This window comes from Rhipicephalus sanguineus, chromosome 2, assembly GCF_013339695.2.
Source record: "Rhipicephalus sanguineus isolate Rsan-2018 chromosome 2, BIME_Rsan_1.4, whole genome shotgun sequence".
NCBI classification, from domain to species: Eukaryota; Metazoa; Arthropoda; class Arachnida; order Ixodida; family Ixodidae; genus Rhipicephalus; species Rhipicephalus sanguineus.
In genome coordinates this window covers 49,163,054-49,186,331 of record NC_051177.1, presented here as the reverse complement: position 1 = coordinate 49,186,331, position 23,278 = coordinate 49,163,054, and the positions used below count along the sequence as shown (strand labels likewise).

The 23,278-nt window shown below is 45.5% G+C and overlaps 1 protein-coding gene across 1 annotated transcript in view; it reads left to right on the top strand.

Moving 5' to 3' along the window:
- The first annotated feature begins 1,227 nt into the window (after window positions 1-1,227).
- Window positions 1,228-23,278, top strand: part of LOC119381161 (uncharacterized) — a 40,016-nt gene continuing 17,965 nt past the window's right edge. Inside the window, exons 1-4 of the mRNA XM_037649124.2 lie at window positions 1,228-1,443; window positions 19,279-19,342; window positions 20,598-20,683; window positions 22,226-22,318. Of these exons, the coding sequence (XP_037505052.1) occupies window positions 19,291-19,342; window positions 20,598-20,683; window positions 22,226-22,318 (231 nt within the window). The 5' untranslated portion in view covers window positions 1,228-1,443; window positions 19,279-19,290. The remainder of the gene's footprint in view (window positions 1,444-19,278; window positions 19,343-20,597; window positions 20,684-22,225; window positions 22,319-23,278) is intronic.

The following is a 23,278-nucleotide window of genomic DNA, read 5'->3' as shown; positions in this document are numbered from 1 at the left end:
CCGCGATGTCAACTTCCAGCGTGGTGACACGGTCCTTCTCAGCACGCCATCACGGCGAGTTGGCCTGTGCGAAAAGCTGACTTCGCCATACTCGGGTCCGTACCGTGTCGTGCGCCAAGTTCCCGACGTGACCTATGAAATTGAACCACTTCACAGCACCAGCGCGCGCTCGTGTTCTGACGTTGTCCACGTCTCTCGGCTGAAGCGATACCACTCGGACCAACCGAGCACCGAGACGGTGCCTTCGCCGCCGGGGGTGATGCTACGTGGCGCCACAGATAACTCGAAACTCGATAGGGAAGAAGACGATGTCTGAGCTCTCGTGCAGACTGGGTTCCATCTTGTATGCTTGCCTGTTTTATCGATAGTAAACATATTTCTCAGACGCCTTTTCCCCGTAACAATATATAGACAGGAAGAGCAAGAGGAAGCGATAAATAGAGAGGGAGAGAGAGAAAGGGAAGAGAGATAGGAGTAGAAAAATATATATAGAGAGAGAGAAAGAAAGAGATAACAATGAAGACAAAGAAGACACAAAAAATTGTGAGTTGAGTGAAAAAGAATGAAGGAGTTGAAGAAAGAAAGAGAAAAATGAAGAGAAACAAAGAAGGCCGACTAGCTCCGCACATCCTTCAGGCTTGACACCACTACTGCGACGCTGTCATAATTTTTTTGGAGTCGTTGTTTGTAACAACAGAGCCGTCCACAACAAAGAGGAGTAAAGTTGCTCGAACTCTGACAACAACATCGTTGAAATACACCCAGGAAGATGCTCACGAATGAATTTATGTGATATGTGGGTATTTCGAACATTTCTTTAGAATTAATTTTGAGAGGGATTCAAGACGGTGCGGCAGTTATTGTACAATGGCTCTTGTACGGGCGTATATTCATGGCGTACGATGTGGCATGCGAGGATGTCGTCAATGGCGCGGACATTAAACGCACGCACGCACATGCAAAGAAACTCAAACACGCAGACGCTCGCGTACGAGCACAGGCGCAGAACTAAATGAAAAGAGCGCCGAAAGACACAGAAACCATGACGCAAGCCCAGTACAAGAGAGACAACATCGTTTTCAGCGCAAGAAAGAGAAACGCACGGCCACTTGTGGGGAAATGGGGAGGGCGAGGGAGCAGAGCTAAGGGGAAAATACGAGGAGGAGGAGGAGGAAAGCGCGATCGACGCGACGTCCGGTGTTTGAGCGCCGCGTCCGCGCCCGGTATGAGTTGAGCGCTCGGCGTCGGTTCGGGCGAGTCGCTCGGAAGACGGCGAAGCGGTAGCATCGGCCTGCTCTCGGAGAGCGTACCTGCCAATCCATCGCGTTGCCACCCTGAACGTCTGGAAAGGGAAGTCGGCCTTCGACATGGCTATCCTGCGATCGTGCTGCTTGCTTTTTCTCCGTCCGCAAGGGAAGCTTCGTGTGCGGAGTCTACACTTTGGTGAGTCGAAATAGAAAACTTCGTTGCACGTGCGTACGCGGCTCCGAGGCGCTTCGTCGAGCTTCTCCAGTGTCTAATCTTAATTGAGACAAAATGGAGAAATGACTGCATAAGTGCTGCAGAAAACCAATCAGTTCTTGCCGTAGTTCAATACCTTAAGCGTCGTGCTGCTGATATCGTGTTATTATCAGTTATTTCTCTGTCTTGCGTGTCTATGATTTCACGATAGCCAGTTCTGGTTGTTGCCGAACACCCGCCGCGGTGATCTAGTAGGCATGGTGATTGACTACTGACTCGCAGGTTGCGGGATCGAATCCCGGGTGCGGTGGCCGCGTTTCGATGAAGACAAAATGATAGAGGCCCGTGTGCTTAGATTTAGAGAGAGAGAGAGAAGCAAGGAAAGACAGGGAGGTTAACCAGACGCACGCCCGGTTTGCTACCCTGCACTGGGGGAGAGGGATAAAGGGGAGATGAAGAGAAGAGGGATGGACACAATCACGAGTACACTTGGGGGAGCACATCTTAGGTTTAGGTGCTCGTTAAAGAACCACAAGTGGTCGATATTTCCGGGCCTCTCCACGACGGCGGCTCATAATCCTATCGTGGTTTTGGGGCGTAAAACCTCAGCAATTACATTATTATTCTTAACTAAACAAATGAGCGCTACTAGAAACCCATCGACTCTTGGTTCTTACGGACCGCGATAGTTCAATACCCGAAGCGTTGCGCTGCTGATTTTGTGTTATCAAAAATTGTTGCTGTGTTTGGCATCCGTGATAGCCGGCCGTAGTTGTTGCCAAGCTCCCCGGGTTTTATTTTTCGCTTTTAATATATATATATATATATATATATATATATATATATATATATATATATATATATATATATATATATATATATATATATATATATATATGTATATAAAGACGGATAAAGAAACGACGTAACCTTTTAAATTGCGACCGCGGTGGCCTCATTAAGAAGCAGCAGGAATTAAGAAAAAGAACGCTCATGTACAACGAATTTCGCGCACGGTAAAAAAAATACGAAGACAGTACAAAATAATTTTACTGCCTTCAGTGTGCCTGATGATCAGACTGTGCTTTTGGCGTGTAAAAGTAATTCAATTTATGGCATTAGCTCTTGCACTAATTATGAAAAAGTATGACAGCCTGAAAACTCGCCTAGCTTGCCGTTGGAAATGTGCAAACACGGAAATTATTTTTGTTCGCATGAATGAGATAAAAAGCAACGAAAAGGGCTAGTTAGTACACGTTCGTGATTGCGTTGTGCTGAGGTGGCAGTTGTCAGCCTGCTGTCTCCCTGTTTCCTCTGCGTGCTTGTGTATTTGTGTATGCGAATCAAAGAATAATGCTCTTTAGCTAGGAATATGCTAAGTATATTACAAAAAAAGAATGAAGGACGCACAAGATAGATAGATAGATAGATAGATAGATAGATAGATAGATAGATAGATAGATAGATAGATAGATAGATAGATAGATAGATAGATAGATAGATAGATAGATAGATAGATAGATAGATAGATAGATAGATAGATATGCGATACACTGTATAACATTAACCATTACATAAGTATCCAGAATGATTGCGCTAGGTGCTTCGGCGTCCTCCTTTACTATTTTGTAATTACATTTTGTAATTACAGTGGCAACAGAAAGCACAGGACCGGGTTGATTGGCGGAACATGGGAGAGGCCTTTGCCCTGCAGTGGGCGTAGACAGGCTGATGATGATGAATTACATTTCAGTGGGAAACAGCGCAACGCAATCACAACTAAAATGAAGCTCGGTGTCGTCTGAAGCTGAGCAAGGGCACAGACTTGGCATAAATAAGTAATAAGTAGATTCATAGATTAAAGCTAGCGATGTCTCCGCGCATACCGTTAGATTAAAATGTGGTTCGTAACGTATCTAGGAAGTCGCAGCTCTCGGTTATTATCACTTTTTTATTTATAAAACAGGAATTCTATATAGATTTGAAGAAATGTAACATAGACTTTAGCGTGCGCGAGAGCCTGAGAAAAAGGAATAAGTGAAACCAGGATTTCTCACTTACTTTAGGTTAATGTATGTGAATACAGGTACTGACTGTAGGCCCGGATAGCTGGGTTCAGTGGTGAACAACCGTTTGTACATGAAGGCGCTGCGTCTCGCGTTCGCAAGTGTTTCCAGCGGCGCATTAAAAAAAGAAAGCTGGAAATTGTGTGGTTGGCTAAATGAAATAGAGTATCATGGTCTCGAGCACCTTTTCGAGACAGTTAAACTAACTCACTTTTGCAGCGTGCGCACTTGTGCGCAACAACATGAGTTAATAATTTTAACGTAAACGCGAAATAAACTTTTTTTTTCTTTTTTTGTTGTGTCAACTGTTCCGCATTGATGATTCACGCACTTGGATGCGCGCGAACCCGTCGACCCAACCAATAGTTTCGTATATGACCTCCGTCGTATACGAAACTTCCGTCGTAACAAACGTTCAATGCATGCTGATTGGTAGCGGAAGACATTGTTCCCCTTTTTTTTGTTCGAGAAGAGTTTGACTGGATATCTATATATCTATCAGGTGTGGAAACGAGAAACGCAGTAAACTTGTGAACAGGCCGACAAAGCCTTCGCTCTTAAATAATTCTTCGGTTTACAATGCCAGCTAAAGAGTAACAAAACAACCGATAGCTGTAGACGATATCTGTATAGAACCTGTGAGTGTGATTCCTCCGTTTCAAGGCTGTCCTGGTGTGCAAGATTCACTGCCAGATATTTTTCAGAGCTTACATGACTGACGCTTTCATGAATGATAATTTCCAATCAAGACAGATGAAGGTGGAGGAATAGGACTGTCAAAGGGGGGGAAGAATGTGATAGCGCTTTTTTTTTTCATATATGTGTACACGCGGAATATCTACGGAAGGAAACTGTAGTGAGATTTTCAAGGCGCGTTTACTTGCGTGGCGGTCGCAGTAGTCTACACAGTGAAGCGAAGACGTTTACATTGGTTAATCACAGCTAGAAAGCTAGAAAAGCTTTGGTTTGAGCTAGTTGGTCACACATACTTATGCAAACATCTAGGCGTGAAGAATACGAAGACAAATAACATTGTAGACAGGGGTGATATTGTGGACATTGTCAAATTGTGCAGTGTTGTCGAATTCAGCCATTGGTCAAATGTGATTGGCCCACAGGGCTGTACGGCTACTCTGATTGGCTTAAAGTGCATCAAATTTGACAGTATGGCAAAAACAGTATGGCGTCCTCCTCTCTACAGTGCTCTTCATCTTCTTCGCGTCTAGATGCTTGCATAAAAGCTAGCAGTTGCTGCAGCTAAGGAAGTCACGAGAAAAATTTTGTTTTAGACTGAACTATAGAAATGATAAGGTAAATTGAAATGAAAGTGGACGAAAAAAACAAAATTACAGCATATCCACGGGTGAATTATGAAGAGCTTGGGCGAAGCTCCTGAATCAATCATGGTCTCGGGATCCGATTCTCGTTGAGCCCGTTTCGCAGCGGCGTTCTTGGCGCGCACCGTCTCGGGATCCGCCTGGCTGCCGCCAAGCGAGCGCCAAGCAAGCGAGTCTCTCGGGATCGAGAGGCTGCCGCCAAACGAGCGCGGCGCCAGGCGGATCTCGAGGCGACGCGTGCCCGCGAAGCCGCTACCAAGCGCGCGCGGCGCCAGGCGGCAGCCTCTCGAGCTCGCACCTCGGGATCCTGCCGACGAGCACGAGACGCAGCGGCCTTCCGCACCCGGCGCTCCTCGTCGTCCATGGTCCGCCAAGCAGCACGATCCGGCAAGCGCACTCCTCCACGTACGGCGACGATCAAGGAGAATGAGAGATAACGGGCGCAGCAGCCAATCTGAGAGCAGCGGCACCTATAACGCCATCTAGCGTGCATTCACCCAACTGCCATATTGCACACATCTCTATGGGACAGCGCCATCTAGTATATCGTCACCCAACTGCAGTTCGCATGCATCTCTATGGGACAGCGCCATCTATTGAATGATACGGGAGACGCGACGGCGGGGGAACGCCGGACGGAGCGACGACCGACCAGGTGATGCTATAAGGAGCTTCGCCCCTAATAACTCGCCAGTAGGAGTCGCACCCACACCCTGCACATCACGTGTAAGCCGTGTCGGGAGAGCATGTGACTTCTCACACCGGAAGTGACGCAGGCGCCAACAACTGACGCAGCGACCACCTGTCGCTGCGGCGTAGGAGAGAGAATTTCTCCGGCAGATTTTGCAGCACCGCCCGTAATAACAACCTAGCCAAAAGAAACGCTTTGGTGTTCTTATCTCATAAGAACATGCTCAGGAATCCTCTGCAATTTTTTGTTTATTTATGCATCTGAAAAAAAGCAACAATATTTGACCGAGAAGGACGCTGCAGATCAGCCGCCAGGGCCATGAGTGGCGCTGGCTAACGCTCTCGTTCTTATATAGGAGGATGTATATAGGCGGATGAGGATGGCAGAAGCATAAATAAAACACGAGGATATTACCCATGATTGAACCCAGTTGGCCACCCTAGAGTGGGGAAGGAGAAATGTGAGAAATAGTTTGATAGAAGAAGAGAAAGACCACTGTTGATGCTGCCAACGTGGAACAGCAGTTTCTTGCTCGATGGCACAGGCGACCCATCGGTCCAGTGGCCTTCAAGAATAACAGCAGCGATTCCACAGCTTTTTGTAGCTGTTATGCTCAAAACAGTGGTCTCAATATCAGGTTTCAAGATACCGTGCCATCTACGTCTTACTGTCGCATTCACCAACGTATATTCATTTGCCCAGTGCAGCGACTACGGTGTCGAGGTGACTATCAAACATCTATCAAACATCGAGGTGACTATATTAACTTAGAGCATCAGAGCATCTTTACTAAACGCACCTTGTTTGTAATGCACCCTCGCATAGAGACATTAACTGCCATAACTATCGCTTCGCGTCGTTTTACTTGAGTACTCGCATCAATTGAATATACGTTTCAAATTTAACGTTCCGAAGCAACACGCTGGTTACAGAGCAATTTCTTCTAGACGGTGTTCTTCAACGTAAGCATATATGCTGCCTATACCAAGAAACGAACCCACGACCTGGTGATCATCAACACAGTGGTGTATGTAGCTAATGAGGCGCAATGATGGGAAGTCATTAGAGGGACACTAAAGGGAAAAACGATTTTTCTCGCACTGTCTCGTACGAGTAAATTACTCTTTCAGAATACCTAAAGCACCGCGCTTGCCGTGAAAAGACGCTTGGTAAGCGAGAAAACGCGCGAAAAGAAAATGTGGGTGGCGACGCCACCTTGAAGTTCCAGCACCAATTACCGTGACGTCATAGATTTTGACGGCGCCTGCTAGGGCCTACGTAGTTCTTAATCGATAAAAATGAAGCACATTGTCTTCTGACGGAGTCAGAAACTTAATATATCAAGTTCCAGGAAATTTCCTTGAGTCACCGTGCACAAAAAAGGCACTTTGACATCCATGACGTCATCATTAAAGGTTTCGGTGGGAAATATGAAAGTGAAGCTTTTGACGTTGTTTTTCTCATCTATTAATAAGCCTATAGTGGTGAAATTTACGACACTATAATTTTCCGAGTGTAATTTATCAGTCGAAACTAATTTACTGTTTCACTTTAGTGTCCCTTTAAGTCATAAATCCTAGCTCCGTGTTCTACGCATTGTGTGCAGCCTTTGCGAACCGTATCACTAATGGCTCTAATGACGAGGAAAAGCGAAGAGTGACGATTGCTAATCTGAGAAATGTTACGAGCAATTGTTTTCAGTGCGCTTCAAACGTACCGCTTATAATGCAGGCTTTCGTATCTAAACTAGGGTCATTTGTAGGCCGGAGAAATAGGCAGCAACACAAATAAGATTAGCGACTGCGTTGTTCTCAAGCAGAAACCGTTTTCTCACTTCGCTTCACAATTTCCTACAGAAATAAGCTTCGAAGCCAGAACACCCGTTTAACTTGGCGTTATTCGCGGTACTTTCTGCGTTACTTCGGGTAAACTGACCCTAAGCTCTCCACTGACTCTGACTGGAACAGAAGCTCAGCGACGCATTCTTTCGTGGTGGCCTCGGGCCTTCTGCTTAAGAATGCTTGCCCAGTAAAAATCGGGGTGCTAGAAAATGGCGAGAGGTGGTTTCTCTATGTCAGTGTTCTCGTTCTGTTTATTTCTCAAAAATAAGGATGCCTCATATGATTGTGCGGAACGTTTAAATAGGACACGGGGAATTGTTTGGGCCCACAAGCGCGGCCTGCTTCGCCGTGGAAGCAAGAAACTAGAGAGAAGTGTTTGCAATGCGCGAGTCCTGAATTTCTAATGAGGTAGTTGTGCGTATCCGAATTTCGCGAAACTATGGTCTGCGACAGCTGCGACCGGGCGCCAACCGTTTGTTGCAGAAAAATGGAAAAGCGAATCAATGTCGCCGCCGGCATAAATTTGAATCCGTGATGAAGGTGTATATATAGGATACAAATGCGCGAGAACACAAGCGCGCGGATTTGAGTAAAAGGCATGCCTTGTCGTGTGGTAGCACTGGTATGACTAATAAAGGTTTCCTAACCGTCTAGTGGTTTGGTTTAGCGGAGAAAGTAACCCGTATAAAGGGCTCGACAGTGTTCTTTTTAAACAAAGAAACAAACGAGCAAGCAAGCAAGCAAGCAAGCAAGCGAGCAAACAAAAAGCAAAAAACAAACAAACAAACAAACAAAAACTCAAAGAACAGCAGAACAAGTACGTGGACGGGAAGAGAGACAGACAAACATGAAACATGAACAGGAAAATAACGGCGTTTAACATTCCAACATAACTTGGGCACAATGAGTTATGCCGTTGTGGGGAGCTCCGTATTAGTTTTAACCACCTCGCTTTCTTTAATGTGTCACAAATGTAACACACAGGCGTTTTGGATGCCAAGCGCATCACTGTGAAAAAAGAAATTGTACTGTCTTTAATTTTTTTTTTCTTTTTAACACGAAAGTGTTTTATGCCGGGGTTCACCACGACTTCAGTGACGTCGAAAAAATATACACGATCAGATGGCAATGTTCCCTCATCGCGCATCGAACCCGCGACCGCTCGGTCCGCAACAACAGATGCCGGGCACGCTATCCACTGCGCCACGGTCACAGACTCTAGAGGTTTTACAAGCGCGCCTTTTATATCTACCACTCTCCCGGTCGGCGGGTTGGTGTTGCCCTCTGGGAGCGGTAAAGTAATTCATCATTACTGTGGCCTCCGCGATTAGCACCTGCAACGCGTTACACGTCCCTCCCATTCGGTGCGTTTTCAATAGAAGTTCAATTTTCTCAATGCCTTAACACGCCGCGAGGTAGCGACCTTAGCGAAGCGTCGTAAAAGCGTCGGCCTCGCTCATAGCTCTGCGACGCGCGCCTGCCTCACCTGGCTGTAACATCGCGTTCCCCACTCACGCGCTCCCCCCTTGAAAAATCGCGGCCGGGCTGCCGGGGCGGCACGACGCGCTTTGCGTGCCCCTCTAGTCCGGCCGTCGTGTTCAATCACATTTTAACATGCCGCGGGATGGCGACCAAGTTCTGCGTCCAATATGCGACGCTCTTCTGGCTATCACACCTCGTTCTCTGATTACGCTTTCACCGTTGACTACTACAGCTACCACAAGGGTTTGTTTAATCATTTGGCAGAGACGTTAGTCGTCGGAATGGAGATGTACCACCAATCATCAAAGTGGGCACATCCACGTTAAACGGTGCTATAGCTGCCAGACATCAATATACATTGTGCAAACTCTCTTATATCAATGTACAGTAAACATTCAGTTACTTCTGTAAGGGCACGCTTTACTTTCGTGTTATTCCGATTCCAATGACGGAGGGATCAACCAGGTTTTTTTAAAAATAATTCCTTCCGAACATTTTAAATTTGATCATGCTCGAAGCGTTCCTTTTCTTCCTGCGCACTCCTGCGAAACACTCCTGAGCATTCCTTCGAGACTCGGGTCTTCGTTATGCTACATCGGCGTTCTTCCAGAGCAAAGCTTTCGGTTGCGCGGCCAAATTGCTCGTGAGCCCAGAATGACACACGAGCTTTTTCACAGTATATACCTAGGCGAAAAACCTGACCGCCGTGCTGTAGTAAAACTGCGCCTTGTCTTGTGGAGGTGATTCATATAGCCTATATACTTTTATCTATAACCCCCTTTCACTGCATCGCTTCTCTTCTTCATACGAGAGCCGGAAATCTGTTGGACAGCGAAATTCTATGCTCCGTTTCACGCATAAGGCGCAACGCTATGGAAGCTAGCGAGACGTGTTGCGGTAGATGCGTTCGCATCAAGAAATTATTCGACGATTTTACACCAGTAATATGATTTTTTTTTTCGTTTTTAGAATGAGTAATAAGTTAAGATGCTTTGGGTCTTAGAAATAAACAAACCCCGTTATTTATACATTTGTCAATAGGTTGTTCCGTATCGCTTATCGTCTCATCGTTTTCGTATGCTGGCCTCCGCGATTAGTTCCTGTAGCACGCAGGTGGAGCCAATCGCGGAGGCCACGTTTACAACGACGGAATCCAAGCGCGAGACGCGCGGACTTACACATTTTGCTGCTCCTTGCATAGCTTCCACAGCGTCGCACCTCATGCATAAAGCAGAGTATAGTCAACCTTGTCTTTTTCTTTTCTTTATCTCGTACTCCACGCTTTCCTTTTCTTCGCGTCAGAACGACGGCCAAAAATTGCGAGTGTTGTGCCAGCTGCCAGTCGCTCTTACGGCCGGAGTGCGAGCTTGGCGCGCTATTTGGATACCGGTCGTCATTTTTCGCTTGTCTCAAAAACTTAAGGAATACGTTCGTCGTGTTGCGTTCATTTAGGACCGTCTTCTAGACGGTGTCCGGGCTCGATTGCAATTTCTTCGTAAGTAAAATTTGCACAGTTTTCACGCTTCACAGCATCTACCCACCATTTTCTTCCCAATTGTACGCGTCCGCAGTGCATTCAACCAAACAGTCGTTTTCTTGAAATCTCTTTCGCGCACGCACGAATACTCTGTGGGTGGCCGCCGTTTGCGCAAGTTCACTAGACGTAACAGCGCTACGTTTCGCAAGAAATTCTCCTAACGATAACGATTTGTGTTGCGCAGTGACACGTACCACACTTGGGTGCCTCGCAAATATCATCAAATCACGCGAACACACTCTCAGTTGAATGCGACGCTATAGGGGTCGCCGTGGAGCCTCGCTCAGCTTCGAAAAAGTGAGCTAATCTTATAGGCACAGAAAGTATTGAATATAAGCAAAAGATAAAGGTTTAAACTTCATTTTCCGAACACGGTATGTAAAGAGAAAAGCTCCGCGCCTTTGGCGCACGCGTATGTGCATGAGCATTCGTCAACGGGCGTGCTGTTACCCGCATGCGAACGACAAAATCACGCGGCTCATTTCGGAAACGATTTCTTCGTTCCACTCACGTGCTGCACGTTCGATGAACTAGAAGTTTCGGAAACAGAAGAACGGAAATGGGGAAATTGTGTTACGCTGAGCTCTATATAGAAAAGCTCTTTTTTATTTTTTTTTTCAGTGCGTCACTTGGTAGAGTGTTCAGTGTGTGCGTAACTTGGTCTTCTTTTCGCACGGCCCCACGTAGCTGGTAGCATTCAACGAAATAAGATTACGAGAAGTTGAGTCCCCCCACCCCCCCCAAAAAAAATTGCGCAGTACGAAACTAATGATGTTAGAAGAACACGACGGTGCTCCTGATGAAATTATGACAGTCACGAAGAATACCTACAGTGCGAAGCGGCAGAACAAAATGAAAAAAAAAAAAGGAAAGTGGTCTGATATCGCCAAGGTGGATATGCTTTTGAGGGTATCATATAAATATTGTACATAAGACCTAATCAGATCATGCTTTTCTGTTTACTAAAGAAAAATACGATATGTCCTACCGAGATACAATCTATACACGGGCAAGACACACACACACACAAAAAGAAGAAAAAGAAAATATGTATACGACTTTGATTAGAACAAACGACACGAGCACTAAGCATGCTAAGAACAGTACTTTGTTGGTAGAAAACAGCTGAGATACTGGATGTTTTCTCGAAATTATACAAGAGAAATTTCAGCGCAGAGGCAAGAAAAAAACAATTTTTTTACACTCAATGCGTGAAGTATCAAGTCAGCTACCGATGCCTTATCACCACTTCCGAGCGCACTGCGGATGAAGAGATTTGACACGTGACATGCGAGAATTCTCGTGTTATCGCCTTGCACTTGCGTCAAGCTGGCGATAGTTATTGTGCGCCTGGAATCACATAGCAAACAAGCACGCGAAGATATTGACATGGTTTTATACATTTAGGACGCGTCTTGTCGGAACTTACCTCGACAGGGAAGCCACGGTAGTATAGAACTAAATTACAGCGTCGTTTGTTGGAATCCCGCACGCAGGTCCACCTAGTTTTGCTTTCTGCCTCTCTCTTTCCTCCCTTCTCGCCCCCTCCCTCTTTCTGGAAGCCGTTTTTCTTTGTGTGTGCTTCGCATTCCGCCGGCCCTACAAGTAGGTCGGTATGAAGAGGCCCCTTCTTTTCTATTTTCAGCCTGTTTCGGTCGATTTAGAGAAACATATTGAGCCGTGGTTTTATTAAACTTTGGTGGTTTCATTTGATGACTCTGTGGATGTCGACATGCGTTTGCACTCTGACAATCTTTAGGAGCCTCGGCCACCGCTGGGGGCATCGACGTAAAGAAGAAAAGGAAGCGATTCAAGACGCACGACACCATTTCCTTTTTTCCTTGAGGGAAAGCTGCAGTGGCGAGAGAAGAGGCGTTCTATCTTCAGAAAAGCAAAAGTAACGGAAGCGACGTTCAGGATGACGTGAAAGGCGTCTCTCCCGCACTCGATAAAGCCACTTGTGCCCGCTGCATTGGCTTCGATCAGATAACGACGTTCTTTCCAACTCTCCACGGGCTTTTCGTGAAGCACAAAGAAGATTTCTTCGTTTCCGAGATTTTTTTTGGGGAAAAAGAAGGACGACTGTTTGAATCGTAGGCCATCCCGCAGCAGCTGCCGTGATAGCATTTGCCGTCCCACTTTTGTCGTACAACGAACGAACCACGTTCCAGATTATATTTGAAGTATGAGAAAGCGCTAAATATGATTTCGCTCTTCCGGGTTTGCTGCTGTACAGCTTATGCCTAGCGCAGCTACATTACAACCTATATTTGCGGCGGTTGGCTACGCCGGCCGTCTATTCAATACCTATCCATGGCAAACAGACCAATTTGGAACAGACTTCACTGCGCTCACAAGCTAACTCAAAAGCTAGGCTCGTGAGGTCGCGTAACTGAACGGAAGCCTAAGAATACTTTGAACAGTTATTATGTAGCACGAAACGACGCAGGGATACGAGAAGGCATGCAGTGACACCACACAGCGGTAATAGCAAACTTATTTGCTTTCAAAACCAGACCCCTTATACACCACAATCGCAAGGCGTATAGTGGAATACGTGGAAGCACTCGCGAAGAAAATCGCTCTACCAAAACGAATTCATGGCGGAAACAACACTGTAAGTCACTGCTTACGCAAGCGATTGTGGTGTATAAGCGGTCTGGTTTTGAAGGTAAACATGTTGTTGCTAGTAGCGCTGTAGGGTGTCCTTCCCGTGTCCATGTGTCGTTTCGCGCCACATCAAAGCTGTTCAGATGATTCGCCAACAAGCTCACATCGCAATCTTAAGGATACTGTTGTATGTTGCAACATCCTCAGGAGCCACTCAAAGTTTAATGTATCTCTTAGAGTAAGGTATCGCCAAAGGTAAGAATATAAATAAGGTATTGTATTTTAACTAGTAATGGTAACTCTGTAACCTCAGTATTTTCCCAAATTGACGGCCATGACAATGCAAAACCATCTGCAATAATCACATCTGGATCGTGCGCTCTTTCTTTCCACGTCGCCCATGGGCCGAAATGGGACTTGATCCTACCAGGAATTTTTCGAATGGATGCTGCCTGCTTCATACCAAAGTCAGTCGGATAGGTTTGCCTTGGAGCGAGCTTCCGCGTAGTTATTTAAGGTTATTGAAGTAATCTTAGTTTCCTCGGTGTCCGACAGGGTGGAGGGCTTTGCATCGCAGTGTTTACGTAACGAGTCTTTGCACAACGGCCGGTTGTTTTCAAGTTACGCGCGTGAGTTCGTTCGCACAAGTGCGTCAGTGTTGAGTTTTGCAAAGGCGATAAGTGAGAACGGGCTTCACTCGTCGAGTCTGCAAACGGATAACGTTTCTGCCACACACGTCTCGTTAGGAATTCGTCGGGGTGCAGCTTTCGCTGAGGCAAATGAAATTATCGAGCCGAGAGCTTACGAAAGAGGGCAGGAGTTGGTATACATATTTAATTATGTTTCGGTGTTTCACGTGTTTTCCGCACTATTAGTTGAGTTCGTCACTCCAAAGGTCAACGCCATTGATTTCGTGAATTCGTTTTTCACACTCGCAGACACGCGAGTGTGTTTGAATCGATTAGCTTCGACTAGGCGTTCATTCAACTTATGTAACGAGGCACGTCGGTGTTTCCTAAGCGCACGTGTTCTTCACAAAAGGGAGAACATAAAAAAAAGAAAACTTAATTCAACTTCTCCGGACCTTTAGACGAGTTGAGTAAGCAGTATATTGAAATTAAGAAGAAGTCTACTTGAATATTTGGAAGCGGGATCAATCAGCAGTTACTGTGTTGTACAACGTGGTCGGTGACCTTTCGCCGATGTATTGTGTTACATTATATTGATAAAATCGCTCTCACGCCTCAGCGCTCGTGTCGTCAGTTCTTCCTTCTTGCTGTTTTATGATGATAAAATCGACTTGAACCAATAATGCTGATTCCCTGGCTAGAAAGACAGAAACAGATAGATAGATAGATAGATAGATAGATAGATAGATAGATAGATAGATAGATAGATAGATAGATAGATAGATAGATAGATAGATAGATAGATAGATAGATAGATTCGCGAAGCAATATCGCCGATGTTATGCTCCCGCAAAGCGCGCACCTTCGCAATAACACCATTATTGCAAGAAAGCCGAACTTGGATTGCTGCATGAAGTTACTATTTTTTAGAAACTGCCGAATAGCCATCTGCTTCTAGTTTTCAGGGTTTGTTGGGTCGCGATTGTGGGCGACACCGCTGTCATGCGTAATACCTGATCTCTACGGGCTACCACGCACTTTGATTTTTTTCGCATACCGCACGCGCGTACATACAGCGTTTGTTTACGACGCACAACCAGAATGAGATAAGAAGTAGCGGTCGCAATGCGTCGAACAGAGGGTCGACGCTACAATGTGTGACAGTCCTTTTAATGCTTGTAGCCCTTTCATGCATCGCTGTTGACTCCAATAGCGGACATATAGAGCGAGAGGCTTCTGAATGGGTGCTCCAAGTACGAGCGGGCAGAGCTGTGCGCGACGCTTATCGCTCCCATGTCCTTCCTACAGGAAATGTCACTGGTATAAGGTCTTCGGAAGCAAAAGCGCTTTCACGATGCTCTATCTATACGACCACGGATCGGCCGCTGGCTTTGGACGAAGGCGGGGTCTATCCAACAGCCACGAGGAGATCAGTGCAGGCTTGTGTTATGGACAGCGATGCCTCTAAACGGAATTAAGAGAGCACGCATACAAGAAAACTTAAGGGTATAGCGTAAGAAAAGATGAATGCAGAAAAAGAAAGTGGACAACGGCCTGGCGCTGTTCGTTGTCCGCTTCCCTTTTCCGTGCTTATCGTTTTGAGTACTCTGCTCTTTAGTGTCCATGAATAGTCAACTAGCCCAACAGTCTATTTCGCACGCAAGTCCTCGCGTATGCCAGGATATCGTCTTAATTGGAGCTATCGTAATTAACCATTGCAGTGGCGACACCTGGGAGTCAGGATGTTGAATAGTATTGAAGAGTGGCGTTGCGAATGTAACCGGCGATAAGCTGACGCTTGTTGAGTAGCTTTCACTGCGCTGCACGAATGTAGGCAGGCGGAATTTGGACGTTGGTTTAGCAGTCCGACGAGAAAGCAACCAGAGTTGCTTGCCCATCAACGGGGGCGCGTGCCGCGAGGTTGTTTGTGCGGGCCGTCCCGAAGATCATGAGAAAACAACAACAACAACAAAAAAATAACAAGCGACAGATTCGGGTGTTATGGGCGCTGGTGTCCTTGCGCGTTGCTGCGGCAACGGGCTCCACCAAGCTGGCTGGGAACAACCGGTTACGCACAGACATGCTCACAGAGACGAGCAGCAGCTATAGATATCGCGTACTGGATTTCCTCCTACCCTTGGGAGTGTGTCATCGGAGCAAGTCGCCGCGCGTCGCGACAAATACTAATGCGATTTGCTAACGACCGCTTGCCGTCAAGCTGCGCCTTATGTGTTGTATGGCGTCGAGATGACAGAAGCCGCCAAGTTTTGGATGCGGTTGACTATGCGGCGCCGCTTATCGAGGGCATTCAGAGGGTGCGAAAGAAAAGACTCTGGCAGCGGTGTTTGCTCTCCTTTTACGGTGGATATGGCAAGTGTATGTTTGTATGCACATCGAGAGCGTGGAGTGGGGTGTTTGTTTGATGACAGCTTGAAGTGTTGTTTGCGATGTTCTTGAAGAATACTTTGGCGTGGGCTGCGCCAGCGACCAAGGATATTTTTGATTGAGTGTCTTGAAGTAAAAAGAAGAGAATTTTCTCCGTGGAACACTTGTGACATATGTATTACATCTAGTAGAATAGTGTGAGTTCACGTATACACTTCCGCGCTGTACCATAACAAATGTCCTAATTATTAACCTTCGTGGCGGCGTGTTTCGTCAATTGATTGATTGATTGATTGATTGATTGATTGATTGATTGATTGATTGATTGATTGATTGATTGACTGAAACAACTTCATTGAGGTCCTGCGACGGGACCGCCAGGCCAAGCCTTTCGGCCGCTTCGCGGGCCCGAAGCTGTCGAAATATTGCGGCCTTCGTCGACTGCGGATGTCGCAAAATGGACCTGAACTTCTTTTTGAATACAAAAGAAACTGTATGACGTGTTAGATTCATAACAGGTTTGAAGGCGTTAGCCTTAAAACCGGAAAGTTTTAAAGCTTGTGCCAAGACGGCTACGCTTTACAAAAGTCTTTTGGAGCATGCTAATGTTTTCAAGCACCTGAAGGCAATGAAAGCGGCTCAATAAACAAACTGTTGTTTAATACGCGAAGGGTCAATAATTTCGCTGCATTCACTCGTAAACATTTTTGCAATGCACTCCTTTCTGAGACCATCCAATGCATGTCAATGACTCCCGATATCAACGGCTTCGGATCAGTAAGCTATGCTCGTTATTCGGTTCTTTTCATGTTTAAGCCTTTGCGCTCCTCATATGACTCGTTCGATTTTCTCTTTTCTTTGAAGGGATTTGCGGACTTGTGCCGATACAAATTTCTGTTTTCGGTACCACCTTCTATTTCTCGTTGAGTTACTGGCAGATGATTTTGCAATATCGGACTCTTTTCCATTATACACATTTAACGAAGAAATTTGATGACGTTCGCATATTATCTTTACAGCCGTCCTCATGTTTCCTAATTTAGTTCTGAGTTGTAGAAGCCCTCAGCAAGAGCGCAAGCATCGTGATGAGTAACAAAGATGAGTGATAATAAAGAAAGAATGACGTGTGGGAAATAAAAACAGCGTCTTTTCATTATACCTTATTATCTTCAAGAGCTCGAAAGGGACTGTTAGATGTTCGCAGTACGCAGTGCAGAACTGGCTTCGCGTTACTTAGTTTGTAATTTAGGAGCGACCTTCAAGATATCCTAATTGGCAGGCATCGCAGCTGTCCGTTTACAGTGGCTCATTAACGGAACAGATGTTGCGAAACGCGCGAGGAGTCGAGGCTGCGGGGTTCATCGGCTCTAATTTCTGCGGCGGGAACGAATGTTGTGGGCGTGGCGTGCGAGGATAGTCAAACTATTGTTGTTTCAAAATCTCCGTTGACAATGACCTTTGCTGGAAAGCGAAACGAAAACAAAATCTGGGGCTTAATGACGTAGGATGACTGCAGGCTAGTGCTCTGCACTTCAGGAAGACCGAATAGTGACAATAAATTCTAATCTTGCAGGAGCGCTGTATGTCATCAAAGAGAACTTCGGAGTTTGCTTTAATTACAAACTTTTCGAGCATCATCTACGTGTTTTTGCATTGTTCGTGTTTTTTGTGCGCCTCTCAATGACTTTGTAGTCACTTCTATTTGATTCTTCCACGTGGCATTAATCATTTTCCTCGAAATTTGGCGTTGTGGTTAGTTGTAATTTGCTGACATAGACACAAAGCGTGAGCCCATTGGTCACTGTTTGCTGGTTTGCGGTTTTATTTTGATTGCCACGCACTTAAGATATAACAGCGTTGTTACTATACGCTAGTTACCATAGGCTAGTGGTTATGGTACTTGACTGCTGACACGAAGGTCGTGGACTCGAATCCACGCCGCGGCGGCCGCATTGCGATGGAGGCTAAATGCTACAGATTCGTGTGCTTAGGTTTAAGCTCGCATTAAATAACCCTAGCTGGTCGAAATTTGCGGAGACCTCCACTATGGCGTCTTTCATAATCATATGGTGGTTTTGGGTCGTGAAACATTATTATTATTATTGTTATTATTATTATTATTATTATTATTATTATTATTATTATTATTATTATTATTATTATTATTATTATTATTATTATTATTAGGTTTTTGTTGTTGTCATCGTTGTTGTTAGCAAGGGAACGACTATTACAGTATGAATGCTTCCTGCCGCGGTTGGGTCATGCAAGATATAAATCCACGTGGGCTTTATTAGTTAAAAGATTTCAATATTGATGTGGCTCATGCAAAGGAATTACCTCATTGTGTATGAAACTATCGAGAAAAGCATTGTAAAAGGATCGATAATTGGGCTACTCGATACATTTGTTAGTGAGCGCTCGTGTTGTGTAGTTCTTCGTCGTCCTTGGTATGTTTCCGCGCTCCAAGTCACTGAATTGTATCGAGAAAAGCAGTGTATTTCCCCTGAAACAAGAAAACGGGTGTACGTCAAAGTGGTCTTGCTGAAAAGAAGCGAATGAGCGGTTACACTAAAAGATATATACAATGGTTCTCCGAAAGCAGATTTTAGTTATCAAACTGTTCGTTATGCGTACTGTACCTATGGACGACCGCTTCTTATTGATTCAACAAGTTTAACGCTCCCGGCACAGATCGGCAACCACGCATGCAGCAAGCATTGAATGCGGTCCGATGATTTATGTTGCTGCTATTTTTCTAATGGGAATTGTTTGTGCGACTAAAGAATATTATCTCTCTCTCTCTCTAACGTCTGCGCTCAGAACAAGAATCCGTTGTTTCAGCAGTTAACTAGATATCCAAATATAAATTCTGTAGTACGATAATATCAAACAAGAACAGAATACGAGTTGAAGGGAGCCGCACGCTGTTCAAAACACAGACAGATCATGCCATTACGTTGGGTGTTAAATTTTTTATTAGCTATAATCAATCACTTATGAACAAGCCATGAGTCACTGTTGTAACTCAGTGGTTGTGGCAGTTTTTACTAGTTTTCTTACATTGCTGAAATAATACTCATGGTTGTAGACATCATATAACGGTAGCGGTTATGTCATTGCAAGCGTTCATAAAAAAAAAAACAATTTTACAGCTAAAGCACACACATTCTCCTTGACGTAGACAAGGCGCAATGACCCACAGTGTTTGAGTGGATGTTTTCTCTATTATTTTACAGATTTTCTACACGATGCTTGTGGTCACTGGAATATTCCACGCTAACTCCGTGCTTCACACGCCTGGTAAGTCTCAACGTGGTTTGCCACTTTGTAGCGTGCGTCTTTGCGAGCTCGTAACGGTACTTGAGCTAAGAAAATATTTTTTTGCCTTTTCCCGTTCGTGTTAGTTTTATGGCCAGGAGTTCAAAGGCACGCACGTGGCGCCGCGAGAGTTGACCGCATTTTACTACGATGTTCGCATATTTGCGTTTTACGTACCGCAGAGCATGTACCGTCAAATAAACATTAAAACCACTGAAACTGCCTCAACCGCCTAAGGCACTTCAATATTTGCATTATAAACAGGATGAGAAGCGGCCGCGATGTGCTTCGAACATTTCTGGAATCAATATTTGTCGAAAAAGAGCATGTTTATGAAATATTCATGGGCGCTATGGAAACGCTCGATATTTGCTGTCCCCGTTCGCGATATATGTGCATTTACTGTAAAAAACTTCGCGCGTGTACTGTCACGTTCAAAGTGCGCGCGTTAAAAGTCTGAGCACCTTCAACTTGTGGTTAGCACTGGGTGAGATTCTGAGAACGAGGAGCGAATGCCGGAATTTAACGATGTTCCCCTCTCTGCTGCGCAAGCGCGATTTGTCGTTTGTTGTTTGACTCACGAATTCTCAACGAAATGTGTTCTTTGGAGAGTTTACTCATAATTACAAAAGAAGCTCAAAGAGAGCAAAAAAAAAAGAAAAGAAAGAAAAGAACGAGAGGAGGAGACGGTAACGTAATACAATGGACGAGACACGTAACGTGATAAAAGACGGTAGGTGTGTAAACACGGACACAAGAGAGAAATCGGGACAAGAGAAACGCCGACTAACAACCATCCTGTCTTTCTCGTGTCCGTGTTTGTACGCCTAGTATCTGTTATCACGAATCCCAACCAACTAGCGCAGCTTTTTGTCATTATGAGGCAGGTAACAGCGCAAACGCTCACTAACAACGAAGTCACCTTAGGAAGAAAAACAATTAAGGAAAAAGAAAGTGATCGGCAACGCGTTAAAATAAAATGAAATAAAAAAAGACATACGGTCATGTTCCATATATATATACACGCGTGTGTGCGTGTGTGCAAATCTAGAACGGGCCGAGCTTCTGCCATTCTTTCCTCGTTCAAATATCTTTGGTGGCCTTTATGCTTGTGCATATACGCACCACATGAACTGGCCACTTCCTTGTTAAAATAAATAGGTCGTTTAATAATTTATTGTCTTTGTCCTTTGCGCTGTTTTCATTTGCCTCGCTTCACAAGTTGTGTTCTTTTCAGTTGGCTTTACGTTGGTCCTGCTGCTACTAATTTTTTCGGGCCTCTGCGTCATTTTCTCCGTGGTTCTACTTTTGGGACTGTTTCTCGTAAGTCAATGGACCCTTTCACTGGCTTCGTCCTTAATGTAGCCGACATACGGTCTGAATGCAATTAAAACGCACCAGTCAACATACCGCAGTGGAACCAGAACAGCGCAAAGCGAGCAACCGGTTTGCGTTACCTGTCACTCAGGTGTGTCCACGAAATCTCGAGATAAACGCGTCCTCTAAATGCTCATACACGCCTGCGACCAGCACCGGTCGCTCGACCACTTGCGTCTGGGGATCACAAAAGCGACTCTACACGACCGATGTTCACACCTGCGTGCGACTTATACCCGTTACCACAAAGAGTTCACGTCTGCTTGCATTGCTATTGCCCCGTAAAATAAGCACACTTGATTGGTTCAGAGGTTTGCGATTGCAGTCGCGCTACTTAAAAGCTGAGCAGCGAGCGACGGAGCAAAAGGCGGTAGCTTTTGCGACCAAAGAGGCTATTTTCGATCGTTTGCGTTTGCGACAAGCTTGGTCGCGCGACCGGTGCCAGTCGCAGGTATGAGCTTTAGGATTAGGCATACACAGAGATAATGCGCACTTAGCCACCAGACACCTCGGCTCGCACAGATTTTGCACTTGCTGTATATTACGCGGAGGATTGGAGGATCAGGCCGCCTGTGCAATGAGCCGCGCAAAAAGCTAGCGCACCCGCCACGGCCGGGCTAGTCAAAAAAGGATAATAATAATATCTGGGGTTTAACGTCCCAAAACCACGATATGATTATGAGAGACGCCGTAGTGGAGGGCTCCGGAAATTTCGACCACCTGGGGTTCTTTAACGTGCACCTAAATCTAAGTACACGGGCCTCAAACATTTTCGCCTCCATCGAAAATGCAGCCGCCGCGGCCGGGATTCGATCCCGCGACCTTCGGGTCAGCAGTCGAGCGCCATAACCACTAGACCACCGTGGCGGGGCTGTCAAAAAAAAGGAGACGTATACGTTTACCTGCTTTAGCAGCACTTTGTGCAAACATAACTGTTGTTATATAACTGTATTTCCTCTGTTCTTCTATATGACATTACGTTGAGGCTGAGGGTTTATGTGATTTATATTAGGACTGAGTGCGACTGTGCCATTTTTTCGTGTCTGAAGCACTCAGTATGTTGCACTAATGAGAAAAGAAGTAGACAATGCCTTATAAACGAGCAAACAAGCGCTAAAGCTCATGTACTAAATAAAATGGCGAACGCAATTTACAACTATTTTACTTTTAGAAAGCAGATTACTCGTTCGCACTTGCGAGTATTCACCACTACAAGAACCGCACGAAGTACTATAAGGCTTTCTGTGCGTCGTATCTTTAACGAATTTTTGCATCGCGGCGTCCCGCTAGGGACGAAACTTGTCGCGCATTTTGTTGCACGTTAAATTATCTCATTCGAGACCACACATTGCGAGGAATATTCGCTCAAGAACAAATTCAGGTTCCCTCTAATATTGGTCAAGAAGATGCATGAGATACTGCCAAGCTTATTATTTGGGCGTTTTGCTCGTGACGTCATGAAATGAACTGTTCTTCGTGCCATTTCAGGACAACCGTCTTTTGCTGATTCCGTGGCTTACCGTTGTGTCTATGACAACGCTGCTTGACGTAGCCCTGTCGCTGTACTTCGTCACAGACTTGGTAAGCATCCGTAGCGATACGGTAGTTGTAGTAAGCTATTGTGGCTGTGAACTATGGTGCATTGAGCGTTCTCTTTCCGAGAACGGCGTAGTGGGCTTAATTTCTGGCCACGACAGCCACGTCAGAACATAGCCCAGAAATTGTAAATCAGTGCTGCGGAATCCCGCAAGGTGGCGGAAGGGTTAGGAAAGGGAAAGTAGACAACCACCCGTTTGTAGCACGAAGCCACAATGATTTCCTTGTGGCTTCGTGCTACAAACGGGTGGTGGTCTATTTTCCTTTTCATAGCCCCAGAAATGCTCGCGCGCTGATATTAAAGCGAGAGTGCCGCAACAGAATGTGGCCTTGAAAAACGCGGCGTGCGGTATAAAAAGACACGTGACCATGGCGAGTTTAACAAAAATCAGGCTTCGAGCGAGAATGAAACCCGTGTATTGCGCGTGGCAGTCAAGTATTCTACCACAAAGCCACGCCAGTGCTTGAAACCACTTTAGAAATAGACCCTTTACAATTGTCACGTCGGGCAAGTGGTCACTTTAAAAGATGTAATGTTGTGCGGAAGAGGCGCGGAATCGCACTGGGCGTCACACCATGTGAACTGCATAACGAGTGGGTGGTTTAAAGCTGCCAGCTGATCAAAAAAGGCCGAGCCTTTTGCAAATTAATTATCATCAGCCTCAGCCACCAACTAAGTGGACAGCTACTCAAGTTTCCAATCAATCTACGATGAAGAAGAAGACGATGATGATTAAATAGCCACTCGGGATAGTTTCCGCCTCCGAGTCGCCTTAGGCGAGTGCATTCGGTGCCGTGTGAGTTTACTTGGGGACACGTTAAAAAAAGTGCATACGCCGGAAATTAACCTGGCGTCTTACGCTAGTGCTTATCTCGCAAACCATCGCTTTTAAGCCCATGCATCGTCTATTTTTACGCCCTTCCTTTATCATGTCAATTTTGTTT